This window comes from Leucoraja erinacea, chromosome 6 (genome assembly GCF_028641065.1).
Source record: "Leucoraja erinacea ecotype New England chromosome 6, Leri_hhj_1, whole genome shotgun sequence".
In the NCBI taxonomy this organism is placed as follows: domain Eukaryota; kingdom Metazoa; phylum Chordata; class Chondrichthyes; order Rajiformes; family Rajidae; genus Leucoraja; species Leucoraja erinaceus.
This window is the reverse complement of record NC_073382.1, coordinates 12,311,370-12,324,120: the sequence shown is the minus strand read 5'-3', so window position 1 is coordinate 12,324,120 and position 12,751 is coordinate 12,311,370. Positions and strand designations below refer to the sequence as shown.

Here is a 12,751-nt window from a genome sequence, read left to right as displayed (position 1 = left end):
CGGAGCTGATCTTGTTAAACAGTGGAGCAGGATGGAGGGGGTGATACCCTCTCTTGCTCCGTGTGTGTGTGTGTGTGTGTGTGTGTGTGTGCACGTGTGTGTGTGGGTATGTGTGTGTGTGTGTGTGTGTGTGTGTGTGTGTGTGTGTGTGTTTGTGTGTGTGTGTGTGTGTGTGTGTTTGTGTGTGTGTGTGTGTGTGTGTGTGTGTGTGTGTGTGTGTGTGCGTGTGTGTGTGTGTGTGTGTGTGTGTGTGTGTGTGTGTGTGTGTGTGTGTGTGTGTGTGTGTGCATGTGCGTGTGCGTGTTTGTGTGTGTGTGACTGTAGTCTTTGAGCTGGCTCAAGCTGAATGGATCAAATACCTTCCTGTGCATGTAAAATTCTATTGTTTGATCAAAGGAAATCCAAACCATTTTAGGTGACGTTTTACAATAACCTCGAGCCAACTGTGATCATTCTTGTCGGATACTTACGGCTCCTGGGGGGCCATTCAGTCCTTGACTGCCTTTCTCTCCCTACAGAAAGAACATCTGGTTGTCATTCCCCATGAAAACAAAGATCTCGGAAGCAAAGTCCTCCCAATATGTTGTCCTGATCTGACTGAACTGGACTGGACAATAGAACAGTCTCCCAATGTTTGCACTAACATTACATCAATGTTAAGGCACAAAACAGGAAACTGCCATTGGAACACACCACCAACTTCCACAGCAGTAAACATTACCTATAAACGCTCTTGTGCATTCCTCCCTCCAGCTACCTATCTATTCTTCACTTCTTCTATCCACCCACCGTTTCTTCTCTCCCTCCTGTATCCACCCATCCGCTCTTCTTTCCATGCAACCATCATCTGTCCTTCCCTCTGCTCAACCACCCGCCGATCCTTCTTTCTCTTCCCTCAATGTCACTCCATCCTTCTCTTCCTCTATCCACCCATTCATCCTTCTCTCCACATTCTCATCCATCCATCCTTCTCTCCCTCCCATCCCTTCCCATCCCTTCCCATCCGTCCTCCTCCACCCTTAACCACCCACCCATCCTTCCCTTCCTACACATATCCATTCCTCCTTTACGTCCATCCCTCAGTTTCTCCCTCCTTTCCATTTCCTCTGACTCTCTGCTTCCACCCAACAAACATTTGATGAACAGCACCCATGGAATTAATCGTTACCTTGGTGCCATTCAGCCCATAAAGGCCTGGTTCGCCAGGATAACCGAATGGACCCTACAAGTCAAACAGAACGCAGGATGATTTACTCGCTCTTCTTTAACAACCAATGCACAATAAACCTTCAAGAAACATTTGTCAGTTTCTGCAAATGTATTCTCCAATTAGTCCTAGTGAAATGGAAGGGAACAAGGCTTTGCACATCTCTCATTATGTGCTGAGCTGTTGGTCGATATTGGCCAGTTGTATGTGCCCTTTCTGTTTGTACCCCACCGGGTCCCCACTGTGGATTGTTCTGGCTGTTGCAGGTTTAGTTTAGAGCTCAGACACAGGCCCTTCGGCCCACTGAGTCCGTGTTGACCAGTGATCCCCGTACACCAGCCATATCCTACACACGAGGGACAATTTATAACCAAAGCCAATTAACCTACAAACCTGTGCGTCTTTGGAATGTGGGAGGAAGCCGGAGAATCCGGGGATAACCCAGGTTATTACGGGGAGGACGTACAAACTCCATACATAACAGCGCCCATAGTCAGGATCGAACCCGGGTCTCTAAGGCAGCAACTCCACCACTGCATAACTGTGCAGTGATGTTGTATTCTGTCCATTCTGCCTACTACCACTGTCTCCCCATATTGTCACACACTGGTGCTGAATGAGACTCTCCCACATTGCAGTCAGATGAACTAACTCGCGGAGAGGCTCAACTCTGGGTTCACAAAGTTGGGACTGGTGACAGGCCAGGCCAAAGATGGTCCCTGAACGTGAGGATGGCAGGTACAGTTATAGGTGGTGTGTGTTACAGTCCACCACAGATGTTATGCATTTAGATCCAGTTCCGGTGCAGAGAGCACTCACGGTTTGTCCTGGGAGCCCTGGTTCTCCGTCCTTGCCGGGTTTGCCCTGTGAAAGGGGAGAACACATTGTTTCAGTACGGGACTTCTGCGCTCTGCAGCCTTCTCCCAGCGTGGATGCCTCTTGTACAGCCAGCAATAGTCAACAATCCGGGAGAAACTCTGGGAGAAACTTCACAGAGAATTGGGAGGGAGGTTGCCCCCAACTGCCCCCATCCCTCCCCCCCTACCCTCTCCCCCTCACTTCTTCCACCCTCCACCCTCCTCCCTTTCCTCCCTCATCCCCTCCCCTACCCCCCCCCCCCCCCCCCCCCTCCACCGTCCCCAACGCCAGCACCCCTGTCCTTCAGTCCGGCACAACTCTTGAACCTGACCCTGGAGCACAATGCCTCACCTCCATCAGTGTTGACTGTGTGGGGGGCAGAGCTGCCAGTGATGGCCTTCCATTTATCCTTCAGTTCACTGTGTTGTCTAATGCCCATCAGGACTGAATCGCACCCTCCCTCCCACAAGGGCTTATGTGTGACTCCAGTCCCATGTCAATGGGATTTACGTTAAACGCTCACTGAAGTGGCCCAGTGAGGGAACAGCTGTTCACACAGTTGCAGACATCACCGCGCTGGGTAGCCAGGGGCAGGCAGTGAAGGAAGGTAAGGCCACATTTAGAGTAATGTGTATATTACCCTACTATATAACCATATAACCATATAACAATTACAGCACGGAAACAGGCCATCTCGGCCCTACAAGTCCATGCCGAACAACTTTTTTTCCCTTAGCCCCACCTGCCTGCACTCATACCATAACCCTCCATTCCCTTCTCATCCATATGCCTATCCAATTTATTTTTAAATGATACCAGCGAACCTGCCTCCACCACTTCCACTGGAAGCTCATTCCACACAGCTACCACTCTCTGAGTAAAGAAGTTCCCCCTCATGTTACCCCTAAACTTCTGTCCCTTAATTCTGAAGTCATGTCCTCTTGTTTGAATCTTCCCTATTCTCAAAGGGAAAAGATGATCCACATCAACTCTGTCTATCCCTGTCATCATTTTAAAGACCTCTATCAAGTCCCCCCTTAACCTTCTGCGCTCCAGAGAATAAAGACCTAACTTATTCAACCTATCTCTGTAACTTAGTTGTTGAAACCCAGGCAACATTCTAGTAAATCCCCTCTGTACTCTCTCTATTTTGTTGACATCCTTCCTATAATTGGGTGACCAAAATTGTACACCATACTCCAGATTTGGTCTCACCAATGCATTGTACAATTTTAACATTACATCCCAGCTTCTATACTCAATGCTCTGATTTATAAAGGCTAGCATACCAAAAGCTTTCTTTACCACCCTATCTATATGAGATTCCACCTTCAAGGAACTATGCACAGTTATTCCCAGATCCCTCTGTTCAACTGTATTCTTCAATGCCCTACCATTTACCATGTACGTCCTATTTTCATTTGTCCTGCCAAGGTGTAGCACCTCACATTTATCAGCATTAAATTCCATCTGCCATCTTTCAGCCCATTTTTCCAATTGGCCTAAATCACTGTGTAGACTTTGGAAACCCTCTTCATTATCCACAACACTCCCTATCTTGGTATCATCTGCATACTTACTAATCCAATTTACCACATGTTCATCCAGATCATTGATGTACATAACAAACAACAAAGGACCCAACACAGATCCCTGAGGCACCCCACTAGTCACCTGCCTCCAACCCGATAAACAGCCATCCACCATTACCCTCTGGCTTCTCCCATTCAGCCACTGTTGAATCCATCTTGCTATTCCTGCATTTATACCCAACAGTTGAACCTTCTTAATCAACCTTCCATGAGGAACCTTGTCAAAGGCCTTACTAAAGTCCATATAGACAACATCAACTGCTTTACCCTCGTCAATATCCCTAGTAACCTCTTCAAAAAATTCAAGAAGATTAGTCAAACATGACCTTCCAGGCACAAATCCATGTTGACTGTTCCTAATCAGACCCTGTTTATCCAGATGCTTATATATATTATCCCTAAGTATCTTTTCCATTCATTTGCCCACCACTGAAGTCAAACTAACAGGTCTATAATTGCTAGGTTTACTCTTAGAACCCTTTTTAAACAATGGAACAACATGCGCAGTACGCCAATCCTCGGGGACTATTCCCGTTTCTAATGACATTTGAAATATTTCTGTCATAGCCCCGGCTATTTCTACACTAACTTCCCTCAATGTCCTAGGGAATATCCTGTCAGGACCTGGAGACTTATCCACTTTTATATTTTTCAAAAGTGTCAGTACTTCTTTTACTTTGAATCTCATAGTATCCATAGCTACTCTACTAGTTTCCTTTACCTCACATAATTCAATATCCTTCTCCTTGGTGAATACCGAAGAAAAAAAATTGTTCAATATCTCCCCCATCTCTTTTGGCTCTGCAGATAGCTGCCCACTCTGTCTCTCCAATGGACCAATTTTATCCCTCGTTATCCTTTTGCTATTAATATAGCTGTAGAAACCCTTTGGATTGACTTTCACCTTACTTGCCAAAGCAACCTCATATCTTCTTTTAGCTTTTCTAATTTCTTTCTTGAGATTCTTTTTACATTCCTTATACTCCTCAAGCACCTCATTTACTTCATGCTGCCTATAATTATTGTAGATCTCCCTCTTTTTCCGAACAAGATGTCCAATTTCCCTTGAAAACCATGGCTCTTTCCAATTTTTACTGTTTCCTTTCAACCGAACAGGAACATAGAGATTCTGTACTCTTAAAATTTCCCCTTTAAATGTCCTCCATTTCTCTTCTACATCTTTCCCATAAAACAAAATGTCCCAGTTCACTCCTTTTAAATCATCTCGCATCTCATCAAAGTTAGCCTTTCTACAATCAAAAATCTCAACCCTAGGTCCAGTTATGACCCTCTCCATAATTATATTGAAACTAATGGTATTGTGATCACTGGACCCGAAGTGCTCCCCAACGCATACCTCCGCCACCTGTCCCGTCTCATTTCCTAACAGGAGGTCCAGCACTGCCCCTCCTCTAGTAGGTACCTCTATGTATTGCTGCAAAAAACTATCCTGCACACATTTTACAAACTCCAAACCATCCAGCCCATTTACAGAATGTGTTTCCCAGTCTGTGTGGAAAGTTAAAATCTCCCACAATCACTACCTTGTGCTTACTACTAATATCTCTGGTACTATAGCAAGGGTGTCTTTAAACTGGAAAAAGGTTGTAAAAACCAGGTCATCATAGGGTTGGGAGGGTTGGAGCTACAAGGAGAGGCTGGATAGGCTGGGTCTTTTTTTCCTGGAGTGCAGGAGGCTGAGGGTGATCTTATAAAATCATGAGGTGAATAGATAAGGTGAAATAGATGGATTAGTAAGTATGCAGATGATACCAAGATAGGGGGTGTTGTGGATAATGAAGAGGATTTCCAAAGTCTACAGAGTGATTTAGGCCATTTGGAAGAATGGGCTGAAAGATGGCAGATGGAGTTTAATGCTTATAAATGTGAGGTGCTACATCTTGGCAGGACAAATCAAAATAAGACGTACATGGTAAATGGTAGGGAATTGAAGAATACAGTTGAACAGAGGGATCTGGGTATAACCGTGCATAGTTCCTTGAAGGTTGAATCTCATATAGATAGGGTGGTAAAGAAAGCTTTTGGTATGCTAGCCTTTATAAATCAGAGCATTGAGTATAGAAGCTGGGATGTAATGTCAAAATTGTACACGGCATTGGTGAGACCAAATCTGGAGTATGGTGTACAATTTTGGACGCCCAATTATAGGAAGGATGTCAACAAAATAGAGAGAGTACAGAGGAGATTTACTAGAATGTTGCCTGGGTTTCAACAACTAAGTTACAGAGATAGGTTGAATAAGTTAGGTCTTTATTCTCTGGAGCGCAGAAGGTTAAGGGGGGACCTGATAGAGGTCTTTAAAATGATGAGAGGGATAGACAGAGTTGATGTGGACAAGCTTTTCCCTTTGAGAATAGGGAAGATTCAAACAAGAGGACATGACTTCAGAATTAAGGGACAGAAGTTTAGGGGTAATATGAGGGGGTACTTCTTTACTCAGAGAGTGGTAGCGGTGTGGAATGAGCTTCCAGTGGAAGTGGTGGAGGCAGGTTCATTGGTATCATTTAAAAATAAATTGGGTAGGCATATGGATGAGAAGGGAATGGAGGGTTATGGTATGAGTGCAGGCAGGTGGGACTAAGGGGAAAAAAAATTTGTTCGGCACGGACTTGTAGGGCCGAGATGGCCTGTTTCCGTGCTGTAATTGTTATTGTTATATGGTTATATGGTTATATGGTGTGCAGGAGCAGGAAATCCTTGACACACACTGTCCTTGTGTTTTTTTTGTGAAACGTCAGTCTTCTCCCCAGGGTAGGGCAGAGGGTGAGAGGGGAAACATTTTAAAACGGACCTGAGGGGAAACGTTTTCACACAGAGGGTGGTATATGCATGATTCAAGCTACCAGAGGAAGTGGTAGGGGCAGTTACAATTAATAATAATAATAATAATAATATATTTTTTTGTCATTGCACATAAGTACAACGAGATTTGGTATGCAGCTTCCATCCATGTCATAACTTAAATAACTAATAACATTTAGATTTAGATACCCTGAGAACATGGTTTGTAAAAAGAACATTAAAACAGTAAAACAGTCAAAACAGACTAAAGTGCAGATGTGTCTGTGCGACGTGACCATCTGAGGGAGACAGTCCATGGGAGTGGGGGGCTCTCAGCAGGGCCGGTTCAGAGCCGCTATAGCTCTGGGAATGAAGCTGTTCCTGAGTCTGGAGGTGCGGGCGTAGAAGGCCTTGTAACGTCTGCCGGAGTAAATTACAACATTTAAAAGACTCTTGGACGGGTAAATGGATTAGAAATGTTTGCAAGGATCGGTGCCCAGGTGCAAGAGAGTGGGACGAGTAGGGCTGAAGACCCTGTTTCCCTCCTGTATACGTCTGTGACTGAGCGCCTATCGTGATGACAACACCCAGATTCCAGGAATAAATTAATAAGAAGGAAAGCATTCAGCATTGAACTCACCCGTTTCCCTGGCTCACCCATCTCTCCTTTATTCCCCTTCATCCCGACATACGAATGTCCCTGTGGGAGTTTAAACCATCAGCCTTTTAATAACATAATTAATTTAATAATAACATCAGACATTCATCACTCTCCTAGAAACTTCCCTCTTTCTGTCCAGTTTCAGTGTGTAAATCCTCTTGCTATTGTAAATCCTCTTGTAAATCCTCTTGCCATTGACTGACCTCTTGCTTGGTTACAATGGCTAGCTCACCACAGTAACTTGTCAGCAGAAGCCAGTTTCCATCCTGAGTTTCCATGCTGCACCCGCTGAGCTTCTCCAGCATTTTTGTGTACCAAGAGATGCTACACTTGTCGCTTTACCTCCCCCCTCGACTCCATTCAAGGACCCAAGCAGTCGTTCCAGGTGCGACAGAGGTTCACCTGCATCTCCTCCAACCTCGTCTATTTCATCCGCTGCTCTAGATGTCAGCTGATCTACATCGGTGAGACCAAGCGGAGGCTTGCCGCATTAACCATCCTCAACCAACCTGACCTCCCGGTGGTTCAGCACTTCAACTCCCCCTCCCATTCCGTATCCGACCTCTCGGTCCTGGGTTTCCTTCATGGCCAGAGGGAGCAGCACCGGAAATTGGAGGAACAGCACGAGAACAGCCTGTGACCAAACCACCCTACTTGTCCATCGGGAAACATGACCAAGCAGCTTCAGTGTGCCCACACCTGCTGTGGTGCAAGATTACTGAATTCACCATCCCAAATGTGATGGGCAGTGAGGGCGTCACAGTGATGCAGCAGTAGAGTGGCTGCCACACATCGCCAGAGACATCGCCAGAGACTGGCTTCGATCCTGCTCCAGTTTCCACACACATTCTAAAGACGTGCGGGTGTGTACGTTAATTGGCCTCTATAAATTGTCTCTAGTGTGTAGGATGGAACTAATGTACTAGTTCAGGACTGCTCTCTAGTTGTGGCAGGAGGGTTGCGGACTCCTGTACTGGCCCTTGCTGTGCTGTTCAGTGAAGCCACGTATTGAATGCAGCCAGAATGTTTGCTCAGGAAACTCCCACATGAAGTGATTAAAGGGCCTGTCCCACAAGCATGGTCGCTTGAGCCGTACGGCCTCGCGTGGCCGGTCCCACTTTGATCGCCGGAGCCGTATGGAGTTGGTCCCGACATCGCGCAGGGCTCCGAAAAACTGACTGTTCAAAAATTCCGCGAAAACTCAACGCCGTAAGCACCGCCTCGACGGGCGTGCGCAACGTCTTGACGCCATACGCCACGCGCGAACTTCCCGCGGGCTTTGCTCAAACTTCACGTCAGTCACTCGACCTCCGCGTGGCCCCCGCTTCCGGTTTGGTCACGCTTGCCGCATGCAGGCGCATGCTGGTGGGATCGGCCCTGTACGGGGATCACTCGACCTCCGCGCGGCCTCCGCTTCCGGTTTGGTCGCGCTTGCCGCATGCAGGTCGCATGTTCGTGGGACAGGCCCTTAACATGCTAACATGGATGCACAAAGCATCGACAAGTACAAGTAAATTTGAAGGGCTCATGTCCACAGGATGCTGTTAGTGCAGGTTAGTGGAGGTATACGATAAGAACACTTACTTGGTTTCCGGGTAAACCTTTGAGGCCATCATTGCCTTTCTCACCTTTCTCTCCCTGAAAGAAAATCAATGGGAGGAGCCAATTAATATCTCTGAGAAAGTGCTTATTGCCACTACAACCTATGGATTTGTAATCGAGAGGCAAGAGTGTCTTATTGTACTATGTCCTGAAACGGAACAATGAAATACCTACTTGCAGCAGCACAACAGATATGTCAACACAATACTCTGTAAACAATAATAAAACAACAAAAAAAGTTCAGTGACTGGGATTGTAATTACACCGGGGGGCAGTGTGGCACACCAGCGTTCTCCTTATCAAAGCATACATTGACTCGTCTGGGAGTGATGCTTTAACGGCCTGTCCCACAGCGATTTTTTCGGCGACTGCCGGCATCATTGACTGACGTATCAGGTGACCGAGAATGTTGCGGCGTGATGACATATGCCGCGCGGTGTTTTTTTCAAGTGTCGCCGGTGGATTTTGAAATGTTCAAAATCTTTTGGCGACACATGATATGACGCCGGCAGTCGCCGAAACATTCGCCAAGTGGGACAGGCCCTTTACTGTCACTCGCGCTGGCTCCTGGTGTCACCTTAACATAGAAACTTAGAAAATAGTTTCTATGTTTCTGTGTTAAGGAAGCGTTATGGGAAGCGATGGTGGACAAGCCTTGCCACAGCTGCCAAATATCATACATCGTATAGTTTAGAGCAACAGTTTCTTTTAGCCTTTTTCTTTGATGGCGTTAACCAGGTCATATCTGGATTCTTGTCTAACTCTGCATCGCCAGACTTGAATGCCCAAGACCTGGTCCTCAGTAGAATGCTGCTTCCTGGTTCATCCAATGCTTCTGCTTGGGGAACACTCGGATAGTTTTCATGGGAACACAATCCTCCACACATTTCCTTATGAAGACGGTGACAACATGTGGCGCGGGCATTCGAACGCTTGCCGGGGGCTCCAACCTTGAGACTTTTGGGCCTGGAGCGGGGCCGTACATCGCCCAGCGCAGCCTAAAATGGCCGTGGGACTTACCATCGCCCGCCTGTGGCTTCAACATCGGGAGAAAAATGGAGAGCAGGGGAGAGAAAAGACTTTGCTTCTATCACAGTGAGGAGGAGGTTCACTGTGATGGATGCTTGTGCGAATTAAATTGGTTATGTGTCCAGTAGGAATCATTTTTTGTTTGTATGGCTGTAGAAACAGAGTTTCGTTTGAGCCTCACTGAGGTTCAAATGACAATAAATATTGTATTGTATTGTATTCTGTGTCGAAACAAGGAACAGCAGATGCTGGTTTACCCAGGGAAGACACAAAATGCTGGAGTAACTCAGCGGGTCAGGCAGCATCCCTGGGGAACATGGATTGGTGAAGTTTTGAAGCAAAGGGACATTATTAGTTCTCACATCTTTAAACCAGGTCTTACTCTGCCAATCACTAGATCCGATTTTGCTAGTGAGTCTAATTGGTGCGAATTCTTCGGTCCATTGGAGGCCAAAGGTCGGGTCGCGGCCAGTTGAGTCAGTGGAGCATGATAAAGTGACTGGCCGACTGCTAGGCTTCTCCCATGGAAACCTCACTCATCGCATGCGTAAGTGCTTACACCGTGCATGCACTACTGCTGTTGCAGCATGGTGGGCCGTTGTATCGGTAACTGGATACAGTTGAGAAGGAGTTTCTTCCCAGAGGCAATTCGGACTGTAAACGCCTTTCTCACCAGGGACTAACTGTACAGAACGTTTTTCCTTCTATTATTTATTATGTAAAATAATATGTGTGTTATGACTGTGTTTATAATTTGTTTGGTTGTTTTGTTGTTCCACGAGCATTGCCACTTTCATTTCACTGCACATCTCGTATGTGTATGTGACAAATAAACTTGACTTGACTTGACTTGGATGGGCTGGGCATGGGGCACCTGAGAGAAGTGGCTTACATCTCAGCAAACATTTCCCCTCCACACCACTGGTTGCCTTCCAGATATGCAGACAATCTGATCTGGGTTTAAACATTCCTGAAAGAAAGCAGCAAAATGGTCGAACCTTATCTCCTCTCTGCAAAGTTGTTTCTTTTCCTCCTTCTTGCGATTCAGGAGTATAAGGTTGTGCAGGCCCTTGAACCCCCGGCTCACCCTGTGAAATAACAACATTTGTTAGGACCCCTGAGTGCTTCTGACGTAACCCAACCCAACCGTACCATCCATCAGCCACTCTTAATGGTAACTTTGCAGCCCTTCTCTCCCCACCCCTCTTCCCTCCTGCTGATCCACCACTCTCCTTCCCCACCCTTTCCTCCCTTTCATTTGTTCCCTCCACTCCCTCTCCTCTCTTGTCTCCTCCCCTTTCCCCTTCTAGTCATTCAACATCTTCCCATCCCAGATGGGCACAAAATGTTGGCGTGGAGTAACTCAGCGGGACAGGCAGCATCCCAGTCTGAAGACTGGACTTGACCAGAAACGTTACCCATTCCTTCTCTCCAGAGATGCTGCCTGTCCCGCTGAGTTACTCCAGCACTTTCTGTCTATCTTCAGTGTAAACCAGCATCGGCTTGTACTCGCTAGAATTTAGGAGATTGAGGGGGGATCTTATAGAAACTTACAAAATTCTTAAGGGGTTGGACAGGGTAGATGCAGGAAGATTGTTCCCGATGTTGGGGAAGTCCAGGACAAGGGGTCACAGCTTAAGGATAGAGGGGAAATCCTTTAGGACCGAGATGAGAAGAACATTTTTCACACATAGAGTGGTGAATCTCTTGAACCCTCTGCCACATAAGGTAGTTGAGGCCAGTTCATTGGCTATATTTAAGAGGGAGTTGGATGTGGCCCTTGTGGCTAAAGGGATCAGGGGGTATGGAGAGAAGGCAGGTACAGGATACTGAGTTGGATGATCAGCCATGATCATATTGAATGGCGGTGCAGGCTCGAAGGGCCGAATGGCCTACTCTTGCACCTATTTTCTATGTTTCTATGTTTCTATCTGCAGTTCCTTCCTACACATCTCTCCAATCCATCTGCCCTTCCTGTGTCAATCCCTGCCCATCACCTCCCCTCCCTCCCCAGCCCCCCTCCTTCGGGTACTAATTGCTGGACCAACGACTCCGGGTTTCCAGCGAGAGCTGTATGTACCCTTCCCTCTAGCGTGATCATAGCCCACTTCGAGAATGAGACTCGAGACTTCATTACAGCAACAAATTTACCTAAGCATTTATCAAAAAACAGATAGGAATAAATGAAATGCTTAACTATAAACTCCAACGCTCTCCATTTTGATCTCGGCTGTTCGTGGAGGGCAACTAATAAATAAATCCCCCTGGTGTCCCACACAATGCTTTTCCCTCCCTGCCCGACTTGCTCACCTGGCTCTATAAGGCACTGGTCAGGCCGCATTTGAAGTACTGTGAGCAAATTTGGACCCCATTTCTGAGGAAGGATGTGCTGGCTCTAGAGAGGGTCCAGAGGAGGTTTACAAGAATGATCCAGGAATGACTGGGTTAGCACATGATGAGCGTTTGACAGCACTGGGCTTCTAATTTCTGGAGTTTAGAAGATAAAGGGGGGACCTCATTGAATCTTACAGAATAATGAAAGACATAGATAGAGTGGATGTGGAAAGGATGTTTGCACTGGTGGGAGAGTCTCAGACCAGAGGTCATAGTAATTAAAGGGTGCTCTTCGAGAAAAGAGATGAGGAGGAACTTCTTTAGACCGAGGGTAGTTAATCTGTGGAACTCATTGTCACAGAGGGCTGTGCAGGCCGTCAGTGGAAATTTTTAAGGCAGAGATAGACAAATTCTTGATTAGAATATGTGTCAAGAGTTATGGGGAGAAGGCAGGAAACATAGAAAATAGGCGCAGGAGTAGGCCATTCGGCCCTTGGAGCCTGCACCGCCATTCAATATGATCATGGCTGATCGTCCAACTCAGTATCCTGTACCTGCCTTCTCTCCATACCCCCTGATCCCTTTAGCCACAAGGGCCACATCTAACTCCCTCTTAAATATAGCCAATAGAACTGGCCTCAACTACCTTCTGTGGCAGAGAATTCC

The 12,751-nt window shown here is 46.6% G+C and overlaps 1 protein-coding gene across 1 annotated transcript in view; it reads right to left on the bottom strand.

Annotated features, from left to right (window-relative positions):
* Window positions 1–12,751, bottom strand: part of LOC129697894 (collagen alpha-5(IV) chain-like) — a 172,651-nt gene that overhangs the window by 57,462 nt on the left and 102,438 nt on the right. Inside the window, exons 13-18 of the mRNA XM_055636616.1 lie at window positions 10,750–10,839; window positions 8,705–8,758; window positions 7,100–7,159; window positions 2,027–2,071; window positions 1,169–1,222; window positions 471–512 (exon numbers count right to left, since the gene is read on the bottom strand). Coding sequence (XP_055492591.1) covers window positions 471–512; window positions 1,169–1,222; window positions 2,027–2,071; window positions 7,100–7,159; window positions 8,705–8,758; window positions 10,750–10,839 — 345 coding nt within the window. The remainder of the gene's footprint in view (window positions 1–470; window positions 513–1,168; window positions 1,223–2,026; window positions 2,072–7,099; window positions 7,160–8,704; window positions 8,759–10,749; window positions 10,840–12,751) is intronic.